Source organism: Budorcas taxicolor, chromosome 2 (genome assembly GCF_023091745.1).
Source record: "Budorcas taxicolor isolate Tak-1 chromosome 2, Takin1.1, whole genome shotgun sequence".
Lineage (NCBI taxonomy): Eukaryota > Metazoa > Chordata > Mammalia > Artiodactyla > Bovidae > Budorcas > Budorcas taxicolor.
The window spans coordinates 179,341,367-179,361,598 of NC_068911.1; the positions used below are offsets into that span (position 1 = coordinate 179,341,367).

The window sequence follows — 20,232 nt, forward strand, 5'->3', positions numbered from 1 at the left end:
GTGTGTGTCTACGTATGATGTGGGGTACACGCGTCAGAGCCTATGGTACAGAGTGAAGTAAGGCGGAAAGAGAAAGACGAATGCCGCGTGTTAACGCCTGCCTGTGGAATCTAGAAAGATGCTACTGGTGAACTGTTTGCGGGGCAGCAGAGGAGACGCAGACATAGGCATGGATTTGTGGACACAGCGGTGAAAGGAGAGGGTGAGACGGATGGAGACGTAGAAACACACACATACCCCCATACGCAAATGAGACGGCCGGCAGGCTGAGCCCAGCGCTGGGACCCTGGGATGGCAGGGGAGGCAGGGTGGGCGGGGGGAGCTTCCAGACGGAGGGGGCATGCATACAGCTGAGGCTGATTCATGTTGCTGTATGGCAGGAATCAGCATGATATTGTAAAGCAATTATCCTCTGATAAAAACTGAAAAATAAAAGTTGTGTGGGGGTGGGGGCAGTTATTAAAAAAAAAAAAGGCAGGCAGCCGGAGGGGAGGGCCCGGGGCTGCCTCACGGCTCCAGCCCGTCTCTACAGGGTAACTGGGTCTCCTCTCTCGATCGTCATGGAGCTGGGAGAACCTGCCTAGGGTGCCGGCTAGTTCACGGGACACAGCCAGCGGGCCGTGAGCACCCCACACACAGGGCTTCGGGCAGGAGCGGGCAGGCAGCAGGGACGGGGACGGGGTCCCACGGGCACCCATGGGGCTGGGCCCGTCACCCTCTCCCTGCGTCCGCTGCAGACCGCTGCTCGGAGGGTCTCAGGTGAGCAGTCCCGTCCCAGACAGGGCTGACACAGCCCAGCCGCTTCCTGCACAATTTGTGCGCCTCCAGGTGACGCATCTGGGCCTGTTTCCATAAATTCCCAGGCTGAGCAGCTCAGCACTCCAAGTCGTTAGGGCTGAGAGCACGCCACGAAGCCAGCAAGGGGGCTGGGGGCTCTGGGGGCCGAGAGCTACGGAGGAAAAGCAGGAGGCAGGCAAGGCTACTGCCCACTGAGCGCGACTGTCCGTGCCCTGCGGGGCACTTCATCTCCCCGGAGGTCTTCATGGAAGAAGAGGGAAAGAACCCAGGACGGGACAGGGTGAGCCCAGGCGATCCGCTGGGCAGGGCGTGGGCCTGAAGGGGTCCTTGCCTCCTGGTCCCCACACGCCTGGGAGGTCCCGTCATGGGCCCAGAGACCACCCACGGAGCACCGACCAGCACCTCCCCAAATCGCTTCCAACCCAGGAGGAGGGCATCACCTTCCACCCTCTCCTAACAGGCACGTCTGAGGCTCTGAGAAAGCTGTGGGATCAACTCCGCCAGGGGACACCCCGGGACTGAGACCAGAGGTCACATTCGGAGCTGCTGCACTGGGCGGCCAGAGGTGGTCTTTTAAAGCAATTAGCACACAATGCTCTTCCCTTACCCGTCTTACTCTTACCAACAGTGCACAGCCGGAAAAAAACAAATCGAGAGGCTGAGTGCCATTCACAGAGGTGCAGTATTCGGAAAATTTGGGGGGAAAGCCAGGATTCCAACTCAGGGTGCCACACTCACCCCGGTATGCCCAGACAGGCCCCAGCTGTAGCGCTGGGAGTCCAACACCTTGTCTGGACAAAATGGGACAGCTGGTCACCCATTTACAGGACTCCACAGCATACACCTTGACAGACACCATGGACAGACACCTTTTGGGGGCTTCATCCAAAGCTTGACACTCTGCTTCCAGAATCTGACCTGATCAAGACCAAGGGATCCTGTGCCAGGAGGGAGGCTTACGGCGTGCCTGCACCTCTGCCTTTTACCAGCAAGTCCGTTAAAGCCTCTGGGTCTCAGTTTACTCACCTGTAAAGGGGGGACGAGGCCATTCCTGTCTAACAAGACTTCAACAAGTGCCGGGGTCTCCTGGCTCAGGGCCACCCCAGAATCTACAAGGGATAGAGTGATGGACGACATCCCTGCCCCCAGACCAACAGCCAGTCCCAAACCTGTCTTTAACAAGCCATTTTCGAATTGACTGTGTAAAAATCTGGTGTGCATGGTACATTTTTCTAGAAAGATGATCAATAGTTTTTGCCAACATCTCCAAAGAGTCTGTAAACCACTCACCCTCCAAAGTTAAAAGTTCCTACAACAGAGGTGCCTTCATCACGAAGCACATAAGGAGGTGGGTGCAGACTCCCTTTGCCACCGTGGCCTCACCCAGAGCGAGACCCACAGGAAGCGGCCCCAGCAGGAAGGCTGTCCCGCTGCCGCCAAAGCAACGTTCTGTCTTTAGAAGTTCTGTCTTTATAAACAGAACTCAACCTCAACGTCAACGTCCTGTGATAAATCACAGTGAAAGTAAACGATAACAATGGACAAAAACCAACAAAGCGAAAACCACTAACGCAAACTGAAATCCACCCGCGAAGCTAGAAAACGTCTCAGAGCAAGAGCTGCAGATACTCTCCTCGTTGGTCCTATCTAATTTCCTTTTGTTCCTTCAATTGTAGATGCCGGCGCAGCGCAGAGGTGGAGGAGGGAGCCGGGACCAGGTGAAGACTGGCCCCTGCTGCGCCCGGGCGCCCGGAGCCGCTGTCAGCCGGGGAGGCCAGACCAGGACTCAGAGGGGCAGCGACGTCCCGGAAGCGCAGGGCTGAGCACACGCCTGACTCACCTCTGCTGGGACGTCTGCGGCCAGAGCATGTCTCGTCACTGTCTCCTGCCTGTCTCCCCCCTCCTCACACTGAGAAGGGGGGCAGTAAGGGGACCACGGGTGGCAAAGAGCAGGATGTGACTGAGCGGGCTCAATCGGAGGACCACTGCAAAGGTTCCACAGGCTCCTCCTCACTAAGAGCCTGGACCAGCCTCTGGGTGAGTCTCCATCAGCCTTAACCCACGGGGAGCGGGAGAGGGCTGCCTGTCACCCTGGGACCTCCTCACCACAGCTGCACCAGGGGGCTGGTCCGAGAGGGTGGGGCCGCTGCCAGAGCCGGAGCAGGTGTGGAGGCTGGAGCCGCCAGGGCAGAGGGAGCTCGGGTGGTCAGGCCTCGGGCAGGGCGAGGCGTGAGGAAGCTCCCTTCCAGAAAGGTCCACCATGGAGGCCTGGCTTTGATCCCAGCCCCGAGGGACGGATGGCATTGCGCCCGCCCGCCCTGCCCAAGCCAGTCCACATGGCGCTAATCCAGACCCCTCCTTCACAGGCCCGCACTCAGCACCCATGGCACCCGCTCAACCCACGGGCCCGTGCTCAGGACAGCCTGGACCCCAGGGCCCCTGGGCTCAGAATAGAAGGTGAGCGGGCCCTACCAGGCAGCGTCCTGCCCTCCCGCAGGTGAGGCTCCGGGAAGGGCCGTGCCTCAGACCACATGCAGACCCGCACCCTGGACGCAGGGGTCCTGAGAGGTCAGGGTGCACACTGACCGAGGCGAAGCCGGACCAGTCCCGAGGGGGCTGGATGGGGGGCAAGGGGACCAGGGCTTCCCGGGCGGCTCAGCAGGTGGAGAGTCCGCCCGCAATGCCGGAAAGTGCAGGAGACACGGGTTCCATCCTCGGGTCAGGAAGATCCCCTGGAGGAGGGCATGGCCCACCACCTCCTGGGGGTCCCTGGGACCCTGAGGAGGTCCTGCACTCACCACAAAAGGAAGGCTGACTCCTCACCGGGCAGGACTTGGGAGTTTTATTTGCATCTCGATGCCGAGCCCTGAGGCAGGTTCTATAATTTTCTCCCCATTTTAGAGGTGGGGAAACTGAGGCGATTGGTAGTGGAGCCAGGGACTGGAACCAGCCAGCCAGCTCCCGAACCCGCACTGACCCACCGCCTAAGCCCACGCAGACCACGGCAGGGCAGCAAGCAACGCCTCTCGAAGTTCCCACTGGGCAGATCCTCCCCACCCGGGCTTGCTAAGGCCCTCACAGGACCAACCGTGTTCACCCTCAACACCGGGCACCAGCCCAACCCTCTCCCCGTGTGATCCCTCCTGCCCGGGCGTCCAGTCTCCACTGTGCTAAGGCCCAGCCCGAGGCCTGGCATCCCATGGGTCCATCCACGGCGCGCTGTGTCTTTGCCAAATCCCAGGGCATTGGATACCCGCTCCTATGGTGTCGCCTCCCCTAATTATGCAGCAGGGCTGGGGGCAGCGGGGCGGGGGGAATAACCTGGGGAGGGGGGTGCGCAGGAGAGCTGAGTGCAGGGGGAAAGCCGCTGACAGCCAGCACCGCTGGGGGACAGGGCCCGGGGCGGGGGGGGGGGGGGGGGGGTGGGAAGAACCTTGGGGGTGGGGGGCACGGGGTGTGGGAGAGCTGCGTGCAGGGGAACAGCCGCTGACAGCCAGCGCCGCAGGGGGACAGGGCTAGGGGGGAGAATAACCTCAGGGGCGGGGGGTGCGGGAGAGCTGCGTGCAGGGGGACAGCCTCTGACAGCCAGCGCCGCAGGGCAACAGGGCCCGGGGGCAGAGAGCCGCCCTCCAGCCACCGCCTTCCCTCGCCCGCCCGCCCGCCCGACTGCCCGCCTCAGTCCCCAGGCTGCACTCCCGCCATCACCCCTGCCACCACCCCCCCACCTTCCCTCCACCGGCTCCCTTTTCTCCCTCCACGGATTCCTAGAACCTGTTCCCTTGGCCAACAGCATCAAACTACTTTTTTTAAAACCATGAAATCCTTCCCTCAACCTACATCTTTCAGGACAAGGGGAGACCGACTGTTAGAAGAAAGCCCTGCAATCTTGGTGAGAAGAAGGGGAGCTAGACCCTGGCCCCTAAGCTCCCCGAGCCCTGCCTGGCATCCTCGAGGTGGGTCCCCACAGCCCCAGACTTGAGGGCAGAGGCCACAACCACGGCCAGGAGCCCCTTTCGACCCCTCAGCGCCCTCCTAGGAAGGAAGCCCCCACAGAGTCCCCAGGCCCAGGCTTACACTCCATCCTCCATACGCGTCCTGAAAGGAAGTCCCTCTGAGCATCTAACCTCAGTCCTTCATGCTGTGAGAAAACACTTGCACTCCTTTGGAGTGCAACCTTTAGAAAACCTTTAGAAAATCGATTTCTCAAGTTTCACCTGCCAACTTTTAATTAAAGCAAAAAGAACAGGATGACAACAATAAACGATGACAGACACGTAAAAAAATAATAATAATTAAACCTGCTGAACTGAGACAACTCTGTAGAGCAACAGGACCCCTGACCCAAAAGCCTGAGTGGCCTGAACACCGGGAGTCTGGCCTCGGAGGCCCCCTGGACGCCCTCGGGCTTAGGGAATCTTCCCGCCCCTCACGCCGATTTGCATACGGTTACCCAAAAAGCCCTGCGCCTGCATTTCGCTTTTGCAAATTCCCACCCGTTTCATGTCATAAATAAGATAGGAGACGGAAAACTAATACAGCCCAGCGATGCATTATTCATGCCGCACCACACTGTTATGATAGATTTACAACAGCTAATACATGCAAACTAAGTTTGGGCACTAAATGTGAAAACCAAGGGTGGGGAAGGCGGGTGGGTGTGGGGATGCGCAGGGGGAGGTCTGGCGGGCGCTGGTGTCCAGGAAGCCAGGGAAAGTTCTTTGCTGGCGCGCCTTGGTGTCAACAGCCAGCACCCAGGTGCCGGGGAGGCAGACGGGCAGGCAGCGCTGGGCTTCTGGGCCCCCAGAGGCCGGAGTGCCAACAGCGTGCACGTGGGGAGGCGCCTTCCGCGGCCAGAATGGAGCTCTGCGGCTGGCCGCTGACCCACCCCAGACAGAGCCCACCTCCCAAGAGAGACGCCCTCTGCCTGGGCTCCCTGGCATCCAGTGGCTCAGACCCTGTGCTTCTGATCCAGGAGGCGCAGGTTCAACCCCAGCTGGGGAAGATCCCATAGGCCACGTGGCATGGCCAAAAAAAGTTAAAAAAGGAAAGGAAAAGAAATGCGTGCTGTCTCCATAGCCCTTCACCGAGCATGCGTCAGCCTGCTCCCAGCCCCAGGAACGTGGTGGGGGCTGTGGGAGCCCACCAGACATGGTCCTGTCCCACGGGGTCTCCATCGGTTAAGCTCCCACTAACCGTCCCCCAAAAGTCAGGCGCTGTGGAGCAGAGGAGCCTGCTGCTGCTCTGTGGCTGCAGGTCACGAGGTGTGACCCAGTGCCCACGAAAGGTGGGGGGGAGGCGGTCCAGACAGGCTTCTGGGGGGCGGTGGGGTCGGAGCCTAATGGGAAACAGCTGCCCCCATCAATTCTCACGGGGGCCCTGTGGGGCGGGAGCCAGGCCCGGGGCCCAACTGGACGCAACACGCCTTGCGTTCCAGCACTTTCTCGGCAGGGCAGGGGGAGCCTCGACCCCAGGCCTGTTTTGCTGCAGTGGCACCCAGGAGGGACTGGGAAGACGGGGAGCGGCAAAGGCCGGCACAGGGCAGGCCGGGGGCACAGCTGTGCCCCTGCCGAGCCCCTCTGCCCTTCGCTGGTGGCCGCTGTCGAGTGGGACCTGCCCCCGCCCACCTCCAGACCCTCTGCCCCATCCCTTCCCCGGGCCCCTTCCTGCCTCTTCCACTGCGGCCTCCCTCCCCGACCCGTGTCCTCCGAGGCCCAACTCCTCCCAGGGCGCTTTCCCAGCTAGCCCCAGGGCCCCAAGCTGCCTCCCAACCAGATTTTCAACATTTGGCCCCAAAAGAACATGTAAGGCAGCGGGCAGCTGCGCTGCCGACCCGCCCTGGGTTGTGGGGTGGTTTTGCAAATGCTCAGCAGCACTGACTGAGAGGCTGGCGTGGACACGGCCCTGGGAAGCTCTGGTGGACAAGACAGGCCGTAGGCCTTCCCCGGGGCCAGTGCCCAGGACTCTGCACCCCCAGTGCAGCGGGCATGGGCTCAATCCCTGGTCAGGAAACTAAGATCCTGCCAGGAAAAAAAAAAGAAAGACCAGACCTCTCCCTGTTCTCATCTGCGTACGGCCGGGTGGGTGCAGAGAGACAGCAGCCATCTGGGTAACAACTGCAGACAGTGACCAGTCCTCTGGGGACAGTGAAGCCGCTGGCGAGTGCAGACCCTGGCCGGGCTGGAGGTAGGGCAGGGCCCACCAAGGAGGTGGCTGCTGAGCCAAGGTGGGGGGACGGGAAGGAGCCGCCCAAGGGACAGCCCGCGGGCACGGCATTCCTGCTCCAGGCAGGGCAAGAGTGGAGGCAGAGGCCTGCAGGAGGAAGGAGCCTGGCACGTTCAGAGGGCGGCAGAGGGGCCAGCGGGGCCTGGAGCAGAGGCCAGAGACCCCTGCCTTCCAATGGGCGTTCCCCTTGGTACAAGGGGCCCAGCAGGAAACCCACCCGCAGCTCAGCCCCTTTGCCAGCGCCCCCGCCCGTCTCGACTGCCACCTTCCCCCGAGCCGGGTGAGGGAGACCCCCGCCCTCCCCAGGTGCCTGACCACGTCGGCTGGGCAGAGGACGCCCCACAAGCTTCAGGCCTCCTGTCCTGAATCTTTTTTTTTTTTAATTAAGATGCAACAGTCATCCCACAGCCCGAGTCCCCTCCAGCGATCAGTTAAAATGAACTCCAGACGACTGGATTAGACTTTGAAGGTGGCAATCGAGATAATGAACACGGAGGATGCGGTGTTGACACAGGCCCTGGTGAGCTACATTATCATTTAACAGGCCTTGCCGTGGCCTCCGCGGGGATCAAGGGGCTGAACAAGCAGTTTGGGGGCAAGCGGCCAGCGCAGAGATAGGCTGGGCGCCGCGCCACGGGCTCTGCAGGGTCCGGGCGGCTGCAAGGCCAGTGGGCCTAATGGGGACGGCAGCCCAGGGCCGCTCCGGGAGCCCCCCACCCACACAGCCGTCCTGCCCCTCCCCACCCCCAAGTCTCCATGAGGCCCGCTCACCTGCCCCGCCCAGACCTCCCCTGCTCCCGCCCCTCCTCCCTGGTCTGGAAGCCCTCTCTCCTCCCCTGGGCCCTCACAGGGCCTGGGCCTGCCCCCACGGGCCTGCCCTCCCTGGGGTGGCGTTGACCATCCCGGGCCTCCTCTTCCCGGGCTGGCGTTGACCATCCCAGGCCTGCTCCGAGCTCCTGAAGAGCTGAGACGAGGTCTCTCTCCAGCCCGCCCCTCTCTGCACTAAGGCCTGCCGGTCAGGACACCTCCTATCCATCTTCTGAGACTGTTGACTCAGAGCACCTATTGCGGGAGCCAGACACCAGGAAATGAACAGGGCACATCCTTGGCCCAGGAGCCATGCTGGTGGAGGGAGGTTAAGAGGTTACAGAAAAACCCAAACGAACTTTTTGGGCAACGCGGTACTTAAACGGATGACGCCGCCCGAGACTCACACACGATAGAGACTGGCGGACGCTGCGGCCCAGGAAGATCGCCCCTCTGCCCCCCGTGGCCGACCCGGGGCTTCAGAGCAGACTCAGAGGCGGACGCCCGGGCTCCCATCCCACCTCGGCCTCCTCTTGGCTGAGTGACTTTGGGTGATCGCTGACCCTCTCTGGGCCTCTGTTCACTTATCGGTTAAAGTACGAATAATAAAAGTACTCACCTCACAGGGTTAATTGGGCTAAGACATGTAAAATGCTAAACCCCAGGCCGGGTCCATGCTAAGCACTCAGTGTGTGTTGGTTATTATTTTACTTCCTGGTGGTGGAGAAACTGCGGAAAGCACCTTAGTGTTGACACAGTCTCTGAATGAACCCCCATGTCTTCACATTCGGGCCAGAACCGGGCGACCACAACTGGGGCTGCCAGGACCCTCCTGGGCCCCCTGGCCTGGAGGATCTCCAGTCCCCAGGGGGGCTCCCGGCCCTGGAGGAGGGCCTGGCACAATGGCCCTCTAAATGGAGGCATGCCCCGCAGTGAGGACGCGCAGGGCAGCCTGGACAGCAGCCCAGCCGGAGGCCAGTCCCCTGGCCGGGCGCATGGAGCCCCCGGCTGGGTCTGGTGGTCACTAGCAGCAGCCAGACGGCCGTTCCAGAGCCCGGTGCGGAGGTGGGCCGGCCTCCTCTTCTCCGAGCCGCGGAGCGAGGCTCTGTTAAAATATGCATGGCGGTCTCCTCGTTACTGTGCAGAGGATGGCGTGTGCTGAAGGCGAACCGCCCGCCTGCGCCCGCACAAACTTTTCCATTTCCAGGCCCCATCTCACCCTGCGGCAGGGCCTCCTCAGCCACCGCCTCTTCTTCCATCCTGCCTGCCCCGACCCAGGGCCTGCCTCCCCGCACCCAGGGCCCGCCCGATGCCCCCTCGCACATGCAGAGCAGGGCAAGGGCCACACTGATCCCCTTCTTAAGAGTGGGTGGTCCAAACTAATCTTAAATCATTGCAGCCTCGCACTGGAGCCTTGTGGCCCCTCCACCCTGGGGCCAGAGCTGAGCTGCAGGCCTGAGCAGGACGGTGCGGCTGCTGGTGAGGGGTGTGATCGGGTGATGGCGGGCAGGGTCACGCCTGGGCCCTGTCTTTCCCTTCGTCCATCTGTCTCAAGCTCCTGGGACGGCTGTCGGCAGAAGGGGGCCTCCCAGCCAGTGAAGCGAGGGGATGGCAGACCCGTGATGCGGACACGCAGTCCACCCCACCAACACCAGCGACTCCAAAGGAGCAGCTCGACTTCCCCAAGAGACCACACACCCGTCAGGGAGGAGGCAAGTTAGGCAGTCGCAACACTAATGGGGCCCATCCCCCACTGCCCTGAGCAGGGCCCCTGCTGCTGCTGCTGCTGAGTCGCTTCAGTCGTGTCCGACCCTGTGCAACCCCAGAGACGGCAGCCCACCAGGCTCCTCCGTCCCTGGGATTCTCCGGGCAAGAATACTGGAGTGGGCTGCCATTTCCCCAGGCCCAGGAAAAACCTGGGAAGACACTGGGCCTGGCAAGGGGACAGCAGGGGTCTGCTCAGGGGGATGCAGGGGGCACTCGTCCTTCTTCCTCCCAAATGCCTTGAGATCCAGGCCTGTCAGTGACCCCGGGTGCCCTGGGGAGCCACCTCCCCTGGTCATCTTTCTCCCAGAAGGCTGAGGAGGTGAGAGGCCCCTGAAGGCAGTGACGGGGCAGGGCTGGGAAGGGGGTCTGGGCTGCAGCTAGTCAGGGCACCCCGTCCCCACCCATCTGCCAGGGAGAAGGAGGACCAGGAAATCCAGACACAGAGGAGGGCCAACACAGTGTCCTCCCGGTGGGCCCCTCCCCCCCCTTGGGGAGCCAGAGCCCGCCCCAGCAATGAGGTCAAAGGTCCCTGATGCCTCGGTGCAAGCCTAAGCGGGTGGGGCGGGGCAGGGGTGGGGGAGGAGGGGCGAGGTGGGGCGGGGGGTGGGCGTGGGGGTGGCGGGGGCGCCGAGGCCAGGTTTCACCGTGAGCCACCACCCACTTCTCAAAACCTGATGGCAGCTCCACACCCAAATCCTCTGGCTCCGCCCACAGTGTGGCCTCTCGCCGCTGTCCAAGGTGCTGTGGGCAGAACCCACCCCACCTCCCTTTCCAGCACCCCAAAGGGCCGCTAACCAAACACCTCCCTGGCCAGGACTGGGGCTCCCAAGCATCACCTCACACAGAGGCGAAGGGACCCTGGTGAAGGGGCAGGAAAACTTGGGCTCACAGACCAGGGCCCCAAGACCCCAGAAGATGAGGGCCAGGACCAGGAGGCTGAGCTGGGAAGGCACAGATGCAAAGGCTGAACCTCAAGCTTCAGCAGAGACGGTGAGTTAACACAGGGACCCTGAGGATCAACCCCAGGTCTCGGGGCTCACCCTCAGCTCCCTGGGTTCAGGGTCTCCACCTGCCAAACCAGGACCTGTCATCCGGGATCCAGCCCAGACTGCCTGGCTGCTGAGTAAGCTGAGGCAGGACCGAGTGGGTGAGGAAAGACGGTCCTGGCAGGAAGGTGCGCGGCAGGGCCAGGCTGAGGCGCCCCTGGGCCTGGAGGCCATGCTGGGGTCCCAAGGAGAGCAAGCAACAAGGAAGTGAAGTCGCTCCGTCGAGTCCGACTCTCAGTGACCCGTGGACGGCAGCCCACCAGGCTCCTCCCTCCACGGGATTCTCCAGACAAGAGAGCTGGAGTGGGGTGCCACTTCCTTCTCCAGGTCATGAAAGTGAAAAGTGAAAGTGAAGTAGCTCAGTCGTGTCTGGCTCCTAGTGACCCCACGGACTGTAGCCCACCAGGCTCCTCCCTCCACGGGATTCTCCAGGCAGGAATACTGGAGTGGGTTGCCACTTCCTTCTCCAGGGGATCTTCCCGACCCAGGGATCGAACCGCGGTCTCCCGCATTCCAGGCAGACGCTTTAATCTCTGAGCCACAGGGGTCACTGCCAAAACACCACGCAGGGTGGAGCCTGGGCTGTGGCGAAGGGGGTGGGCACAGCTGTTGGTCAGTGACAGGAGAGGGTCCAGGCTGAGCCAGGAAGGACCCCCAGACGAGGCCTGCATCGCAGTGGCCAAGGATTGGCCGCACTCGTGGCGGGACGAGGCAGGACCCCAGTGCTGGCCGAGCGCCCCTTCCCCATGGGGTCCACACTGGCTAAAGAGCCCGGGGCCCCGAGTGCCAGCATCCGCACCAGCCGCTCCCTCGGCACAGCCAGGTCCGGGCTATCCCTGGGGGCACAGGGAGCCCAGCCCTACCTCCCCGGAAAGCAGCAGACACAACAGAGGAGCGAGCCCACTGCCCAGCAGGCGGGGCCCTCCCCCTCCCGGCAGCCCTGAGGGAGCGTGCTGGGGGGCAGGGGGGGCCCGCGGGGATCCCGCCTCCCCGTGCGACCCTGAGACACCCCTGGGAGCCCAGGGCAGGGTGTGAGAGGGGCCGGTGGAGGCGACGCCTGGAGACGGCCCCCGGGGCCACGAGCTGCGAGGCAGGGCCAGTACCTGAGTCTGCAAGCTGGTGGCGTCCAGGACGGTGACCCGGGGCCCACAGCTGGCCCACACGGCCTCCTCCAGGCTCAGCAGGGTGCGGACAGGTCCCGGCCCCACAGGCAGGCACACGGGTGGGCTCTCCAGGTCCCAGGGGATGCCTCCTGCAGGGAGAGGAAGCCGGCAGGTCAGCGGGGGCGGGTGGGAGTGGGGGGCAGCAGACAGGTCGGGGCCCCCCAGCCCTTGGGAACCAGGCCCCCAGGGGGAGGCGAGCCCAGCTCCAGGCTCCTCCCGGCCCAGCTCCTCCAGGCCCCCAGCCCTGCCCCCCAGCCCCTGCTCCCATCTGCGGTGCTCCCCACTCCTCTCTCCTCCTCTTCCCTGCCCTCTGCTTTCACCCCACCGCACGCTGAGTCCGCACCAACTCCACGCCAGGCCCCGTGCTCAGGGCTGCGGAAGAAGAAACAGATCAGACACACACCCTGCCCTCAAGAAAACTCCCACTGGCCGGCGAGACCGTAAGGTTAATCAGCAGCCACCACACAAAGTGCCCAGCCCAAGCGGTCAGGCATGTACAGAGGACCTTGAGAACCGTTAAGATGGAGGGAACCAATTCTGCACAGGGGAAATCCAGGGAGGCTTTCTGGAAGAGGCAGCATCCAGACAGCCCAGCCAAGAAACCAGGGAGGCTTCCCGAAAGAGGCAGCATCCAGACAGCCCAGCCAAGAAACCAGGGAGGCTTCCCGGAAGAGGCAGCATCCAGACAGCCCAGCCAAGAAACCAGGGAAGCTTCCCAGCAGAAGCAGCATCCAGACAGCCCAGCCAAGAAACCAAAGAGGCTTCCTGGAAGAGGCAGCATCCAGACAGCCCAGCCAAGAAACCAGGGAGGCTTCCCGAAAGAGGCAGCATCCAGACAGCCCAGCCAAGAAGGCAGCATGACGTGGTGGAAAGTGTCCTGGCCTTGCTTCTGCTAGCAGCTCACTATGGACCTTGAGAATGTCTCTCCCCTTCTCAAGGCCTCAGTCTCCCCATCTGGAGAATGCGGAGAGCGCCACCAACAAGACTGTCTCTGAGGACTTTTCAGACACCGTAACTTATGGAGACTGTCCTGCCTTCTCACAGACCTTCTCACCCACTCCAAGGCACTCTGTCACCTCTACTGAGATCTCCGATGACCTTCCTCCTCCAGAGATGCCACCACCCCAGGTGTGGGAGGAGGAAGTCCTCAGAGGCCACCGGCCCTCAGCCCATGATCCCTGAAGATGGACAGATGAAGGGATCTGGCCCAGCATGGAATGACGCTCTCCCCGGCCCACCCCAGGGACGCTCAGCTCACCCAGGAACAGACCAAGGATTTCCCCTGAGGTGCAAGCAATGTCCACTGAGATGGGTTTTTCTCTGAAGTCACACCTGATGCCACACAGAAGCCCCGTGGCTGTCCTGTCCTGCCAGAGTGCCAGGTGGGCCAGGAGGGTTGAGCAGGAAGTGGGGCCCACCCATGAGGGGCGGGTGGTGGAGTAAGGAGCCTGGGCTGGGTGCCAGGGCCTGGCCCCCCAACCCTCCTCCACAGGGTCCCTAGAAGGGGTGCACGGTAGCCCTGGCACAGGCCGTCCCTCCAAGGCAGCTGCTGGGCGGTGTGACGGGCACCACTGTCCGCAGAGGAACCCCTGGGCGGCAGAGCAGATTCCACCCCTACCACATCCTCCCCTTTCGTGAAACAGGTCCTCCTCTCCCCTTCAGCTCCTCTTAAACTTAGAAGGTTCCTAGCTCCACTGAGTTGGGAAACACACAGACACACACCCATCACCCCTGCCCAACCAACACACGTCCGGTTCTTCCCAGCCGTGAACGCGGGAAGCAGGCTGGGCCGGAGTCCTGGCTGCAGCCTCTCAACCTCTGCACGTACCTGGACAGGCGCCACTGCCACTGGGAACCTCAGTTTCCTAGGCTGTAAAGCAGGCGTGATGAGCACACCCACGTTCGCAGATGCGGCCGGGCTCAAAGGAAGGAAACGGGCGCGCTTAGCGCAGGGAAAGCGCGGACGGCGGTCGCCACATTCTGTTATTCGTGAGCATGCTGGACTCTTTCCATGAACTGTCTCCTTACCTCTCATCAGCCTGGGTGGAAGATTCTATTCTTTTCCCTGTTTTACAACTGAGGAAACTGAGGCGCGGGGCTGAAAGAACCAGTCCCGACCACCCGGCAGGGCAGGACTGGCCACGCGTCAGTTCTGGCCCTTGGCTGTCCCTCGCCTCGAGGCGGCCGCCTGTGCAAGCAGGCGGACCTCCCCGGACTCACGCGACGGCAGGGACCCGGGGAGGCCGGGACGTGTGCACAGCCACCCCCGGGGTGTGTGGGCCAGCCAGGGCCGGAGCTCAACTGACCCTGGTCCCCGTTCCCGGCTGCTCTCTCAGGTTCCAAGAGTTTCCAAAGATCTCCAGGCCCAGGACTGGAGTCCAGGAGGGAAGAGTGACCACAGGCAGCCAGGCCTCCACAGCAGACTTGGACCCCACCCCCGCAGGGAACCAGAGCCACAGAAAGCAGGGCTCTGCGCGCCCCCCAGCTGCCAGAAGCCGGAACGCCCGCCACTCGGGCCGGTTAGGAAGGCAGCGGTCAGGGATGCTGGAACCAGGCCTGGCAGCTGACACACGAGCCCTTCCCCGGGAGCAGCGAAGGCCCCCCTGAGCCCTCGTGCCCTCTGCCCTCCTGGGACAGCGCCTGCCTGGGGTAGGGGGGAGTGTCTGATACCCTTGAGGGTCACACGTGTCCTGACCACCCTTCCACTTGCTGGGTGTCTCCTAAGAGACCTGGCTTCAAGACAGAATGATTAACAGATAAAATGTAATAATGCCAGGGAGGTTCGAGAGGGAGGGGGCACACATATATTTACAGCTGATTCATGTGTCATCTAGCAGAAACCAACACAACATTGTAAAGCTTCCAACTAATTACTCCTTCAATTAAAAATGCTTCTAAAAAGAAAAAAGATTCAATAATACCAACATCATTATATCAAAAAGAACACAGGACAGGAATTCCTTGATTCGGGGGCCCATGGTAGGACCCTGAACCAGAGGCTTTCCCTTGCTGGGACTCCATTTTCCCACCTGCAACCCAAGGGGATGGAATTCTGCTGGATCAACCCTGGTGCCTCCCTGGGTTTGTCTCAGTTCCCTGGAGCGTCCCTGGTGGCTCAGCTGGTAAAGAATCTGCCTGCAATGTGGGAGACCTGGGTTTGATCCCTGGGTTGGGAAGATCCCCTGGAAAAGGGAAAGGCTACCCACTCCAGTATTCTGGCCTGGAGAGTTCCATGGGGTTGCAAAGAGTCAGACACCACTGAGCGACCTTCACCGTCACTTTCACCCCTGGTGGTCAACTGGGTGACAGACGTCACAAGCAGACCACCTCTCACCCTGGAGTTCCGGCCTCCAAGATTCTTTTCAGCCTCACAGGCCACCGGTCTAAGACTTCAGTCAGGATCAGCAGGCGCTCTGGGCAGGGCCAGCCCCCTGCCCACCCCGAGCCGGCGGGGGGGTCCATCGCTCCCTGCTCTCCCTGCCCACCAGCGGCCGTCCATTCACAATTCAAGAACAGGCACCCACACCTCCAAAGTCACGCCCACACAGGATGACAGCCCGTTTGTCTGTGCCTGGACGCGCGCACACCAGGTAAACGGAGACCAAGGCCCAGTCACAGCAAAGGCACCTCGAAGAGGCAGACGGGCCCCACCGCGGGTGTCAGATCAGAAAGCCCAGAGGGGTCCTCGGGGTCTGAGGCCAAGGTGAGGGCACAAAGAAAGAGTCACTGAGGCGGAGGGGAGCCGAGGGGCAGCCAACACCGCGGGAGTGGTCGCGACAGTCACGGAGGCTGACGGGAGGCGAGGGGCAGCCAACACCCTGGGCGTGGTCGCAACAGTCACTGAGGCCGAGGGGAGCCGAGGGGCAGCCAACACCTCGGGAGTGGTCGCGACAGTCACTGAAGCCGAGGGGAGCCGAGGGGCAGCCAACACCCCGGCGGTGCTCGGGACAGTCACTGAGGGCCAGGGGAGCCGAGGGGCAGCCCACACCCCGGGAGTGGTAGCAACAGTCACTGAGGCAGAGGGGAGCCGAGCGGCAGCCAACAGCCTGGGTGTGGTCATGACAGTCACTGTGGCCAGCAGCCAACACCCCGGGAGTGGTCACGACAGTCACTGAGGCTGAGGGGAGCCGAGCAGCAGCCAACACCCTGGGAGTGGTAGCAACAGTCCCTGAGGGTAAGGGGATCCAAGGGGCAGTCAACACCCTGGACGAGGTCGCGACAGTCACTGAGCTGAGGGGATCCAAGGGGCAGCCAACACCCTGGACGAGGTCGCGACAGTCACTGAGGCCGAGGGGAACCGAGGGGCAGCCAACACCCAGGAGTGGTCGCAACAGTAACTGAGGCCGAGGGGAGCCAAGGGGCAGCCAACACCCTGGGCGTGGTTGCAACAGTCAGTGAGGCCGGCAGCCAACACCCCGGGAGTGGTCGCGACAGTCAGTGAGGCCGGCAGCCAACACCCCGGGAGTGGTCGCAACAGTCACTGAGGCCGAGGGGAGTCGTGGGGAAGCCAACACCCCGGGAGTGGTCGTGACAGTCAGTGAGGCCAGCAGTCAACACCCCAGGAGTGGTCGCCACAGTCACTGAGGCTGAGGGGAGCCGAGAGGCAGCCAACACCCCGGGAGTGGTCACGACAGTCACTGAGGGTAAGGGGATCCAAGGGGCAGCCAACACCCTGGACGTGGTCACGACAGTCACTGAGGGCTAGGGGAGCCAAGGGGCAGCCAACACCCTGGGCGTGGTCGCAACAGTCAGTGAGGCCGGCAGCCAACACCCCGGGAGTGGTCGCGACAGTCAGTGAGGCCGGCAGCCAACACCCCAGGAGTGGCCGCAACAGTCACTGAGGCCGAGGGGAGTCGTGGGGAAGCCAACACCCCGGGAGTGGTCGTGACAGTCAGTGAGGCCAGCAGTCAACACCCCAGGAGTGGTCGCCACAGTCACTGAGGCTGAGGGGAGCCGAGAGGCAGCCAACACCCCGGGAGTGGTCACGACAGTCACTGAGGGTAAGGGGATCCAAGGGGCAGCCAACACCCTGGACGTGGTCACGACAGTCACTGAGGGCTAGGGGAGCCAAGGGGCAGCCAACACCCTGGGCGTGGTCGCAACAGTCAGTGAGGCCGGCAGCCAACACCCTGGGAGTGGTCGCAACAGTCACTGAGCTGAGGGGATCCAAGGGGCAGCCAACACCCTGGACGTGGTCGCGACAGTCACTGAGGGCTAGGGGAGCCAAGGGGCAGCCAACACCCTGGGCGTGGTTGCAACAGTCAGTGAGGCCGGCAGCCAACACCCCGGGAGTGGTCGCGACAGTCACTGAGGCTGAGGGGAGTCGTGGGGAAGCCAATACCCCGGGAGTGGTCGTGACAGTCAGTGAGGCCAGCAGTCAACACCCCAGGAGTGGTCGCCACAGTCACTGAGGCTGAGGGGAGCCGAGAGGCAGCCAACACCCCGGGCGTCGTCACGACAGTCACCTAGCGCTAGGGGAGATGAGGGGCAGCCAACAACCTGGACGTGGTCGCGACAGTCAGTGACGCCAGCAGTGAATACCTCAGGAGTGGTCGGGACAGTCACTGAGGCTGAGGGGAGCCGAGAGGCAGCCAACACCCGGGGAGGGGTTGCGACAGTCACTGAGCTGAGGGGATCCAAGGGGCAGCCAACACCCTGGACATGGTCACGACAGTCACTGAGGGCTAGGGGAGCCAAGGGGCAGCCAACACTCTGGGCGTGGTTGCAACAGTCAGTGAGGTCGGCAGCCAACACCCCGGGAGTGGTCGCGACAGTCAGTGAGGCCGGCAGCCAACACCCCGGGAGTGGTCACGACAGTCACTGAGCTGAGGGGATCCAAGGGGCAGCCAACACCCTGGACATGGTCGCGACAGTCACTGAGGGCTAGGGGAGCCAAGGGGCAGCCAACACCCCGGGAGTGGTCGCGACAGTCACTGAGGCCGAGGGGAGTCGTGGGGAAGCCAACACCCCGGGAGTGGTTGTGACAGTCAGTGAGGCCAGCAGTCAACACCCCAGGAGTGGTCGCCACAGTCACTGAGGCTGAGGGGAGCCGAGAGGCAGCCAACACCCTGGGAGTGGTCGCGACAGTCACTGAGCTGAGGGGATCCAAGGGTTAGCCAACACCCTGGACGTGGTCGCGACAGTCACTGAGGCCGAGGGGAGCCAAGGGGGAGCCAACACCCTGGGCGTGGTCGCAACAGTCAGTGAGGCCAGCAGCCAACACCCCGGGAGTGGTCGTGACAGTCACTGAGGCCGAGGGTGCCGAGGGGCAGCCAACACCCCGGGGGTGGTCGGGACAGTCACTGAGGCCGAGGGGAGCCGAGGGGCAGCCAACACCCCGGCGGTGGTTGCGACAGTCTCTGTGGCCGAGGGGAGCCGAGGGGCAGCCAACACCCCGGCGGTGCTCGGGACAGTCACTGAGGGCCAGGGGAGCCGAGGGGCAGCCCACACCCCGGGAGTGGTCGCGACAGTCACTGTGGCCAGCAGCCAACACCCCGGCGGTGCTCGGGACAGTCACTGAGGGCCAGGGGAGCCGAGCGGCAGCCAACAGCCTGGGCGTGGTCACGACAGTCACTGTGGCCAGCAGCCAACACCCCGGGGGTGGTCGGGACAGTCACTGAGGCTGAGGGGAGCCGAGAGGCAGCCAACACCCTGGGAGTGGTAGCAACAGTCTCTGAGGGTAAGGGGATCCAAGGGGCAGCCAACACCCTGGACGAGGTCGCGACAGTTACTGAGCTGAGGGGATCCAAGGGGCAGCCAACATCCTGGATGAGGTCGCGACAGTCACTGAGGCCGAGGGGAACCGAGGGGCAGCCAACACCCAGGAGTGGTCGCAACAGTCACTGAGGCCAAGGGGAGCCGATGGGCAGACAACACCCTGGGAGTGGCCGCGACAGTCACTGAGGGCGAGGGGAGCCGAGAGGCAGCCAACACCCCGGGAGTGGTTGCGATAGTCACTGAGGCTGAGGGGAGCCGAGAGGCAGCCAACACCCCGGGCGTCGTCACAACAGTCACCTAGCGCTAGGGGAGACGAGGGGCAGCCAACACCCTGGACGTGGTCGCGACAGTCAGTGACGCCAGCAGTGAATACCTCAGGAGTGGTCGGGACAGTCACTGAGGCTGAGGGGAGCCGAGAGGCAGCCAACACCCGGGGAGGGGTTGCGACAGTCACTGAGGGTGAGGGGATCCAAGGGGCAGCCAACACCCTGGACGTGGTCGTGACAGTAAGTGAGGGCTAGGGGAGCCAAGGGGCAGCCAACACCCTGGGCGTGGTCACAACAGTCACTGAGGCTGAGGGGAGCCGAGAGGCAGCCAACACCCTGGGCGTGGTCGCAACAGTCAGTGAGGCCGGCAGCCAACACCCCGGGAGTGGTCACGACAGTCACTGAGCTGAGGGGATCCAAGGGGCAGCCAACACCCTGGACATGGTCACGACAGTCACTGAGGGCTAGGGGAGCCAAGGGGCAGCCAACACCCTGGGCGTGGTTGCAACAGTCAGTGAGGTCGGCAGCCAACACCCCGGGAGTGGTCGCGACAGTCAGTGAGGCCGGCAGCCAACACCCCGGGAGTGGTCACGACAGTCACTGAGCTGAGGGGATCCAAGGGGCAGCCAACACCCTGGACATGGTCGCGACAGTCACTGAGGGCTAGGGGAGCCAAGGGGCAGCCAACACCCCGGGAGTGGTCGCGACAGTCACTGAGGCCGAGGGGAGTCGTGGGGAAGCCAACACCCCGGGAGTGGTCGTGACAGTCAGTGAGGCCAGCAGTCAACACCCCAGGAGTGGTCGCCACAGTCACTGAGGCTGAGGGGAGCCGAGAGGCAGCCAACACCCTGGGAGTGGTCGCGACAGTCACTGAGCTGAGGGGATCCAAGGGTTAGCCAACACCCTGGACGTGGTCGCGACAGTCACTGAGGCCGAGGGGAGCCAAGGGGCAGCCAACACCCTGGGCGTGGTCGCAACAGTCAGTGAGGCCAGCAGCCAACACCCCGGAAGTGGTCGTGACAGTCAGTGAGGCCGGCAGCCAACACCCCGGGAGTGGTCGTGACAGTCACTGAGGCCGAGGGTGCCGAGGGGCAGCCAACACCCCGGGGGTGGTCGGGACAGTCACTGAGGCCGAGGGGAGCCGAGGGGCAGCCAACACCCCGGCGGTGGTTGCGACAGTCTCTGTGGCCGAGGGGAGCCGAGGGGCAGCCAACACCCCGGCGGTGCTCGGGACAGTCACTGAGGGCCAGGGGAGCCGAGGGGCAGCCCACACCCCGGGAGTGGTCGCGACAGTCACTGTGGCCAGCAGCCAACACCCCGGCGGTGCTCGGGACAGTCACTGAGGGCCAGGGGAGCCGAGCGGCAGCCAACAGCCTGGGCGTGGTCACGACAGTCACTGTGGCCAGCAGCCAACACCCCGGGGGTGGTCGGGACAGTCACTGAGGC

The 20,232-nt window shown here is 63.2% G+C and overlaps 1 protein-coding gene across 6 annotated transcripts in view; it reads right to left on the reverse strand.

Moving 5' to 3' along the window:
* The window catches only part of ARHGEF10L (Rho guanine nucleotide exchange factor 10 like), a 164,842-nt gene that overhangs the window by 17,942 nt on the left and 126,668 nt on the right, over nt 1–20,232 (reverse strand). For all 6 annotated transcript variants that reach the window (XM_052636257.1, XM_052636255.1, XM_052636256.1 and 3 more), the window contains one exon: nt 11,744–11,892. In XM_052636257.1, coding sequence (XP_052492217.1) covers nt 11,744–11,892 — 149 coding nt within the window. The remainder of the gene's footprint in view (nt 1–11,743; nt 11,893–20,232) is intronic.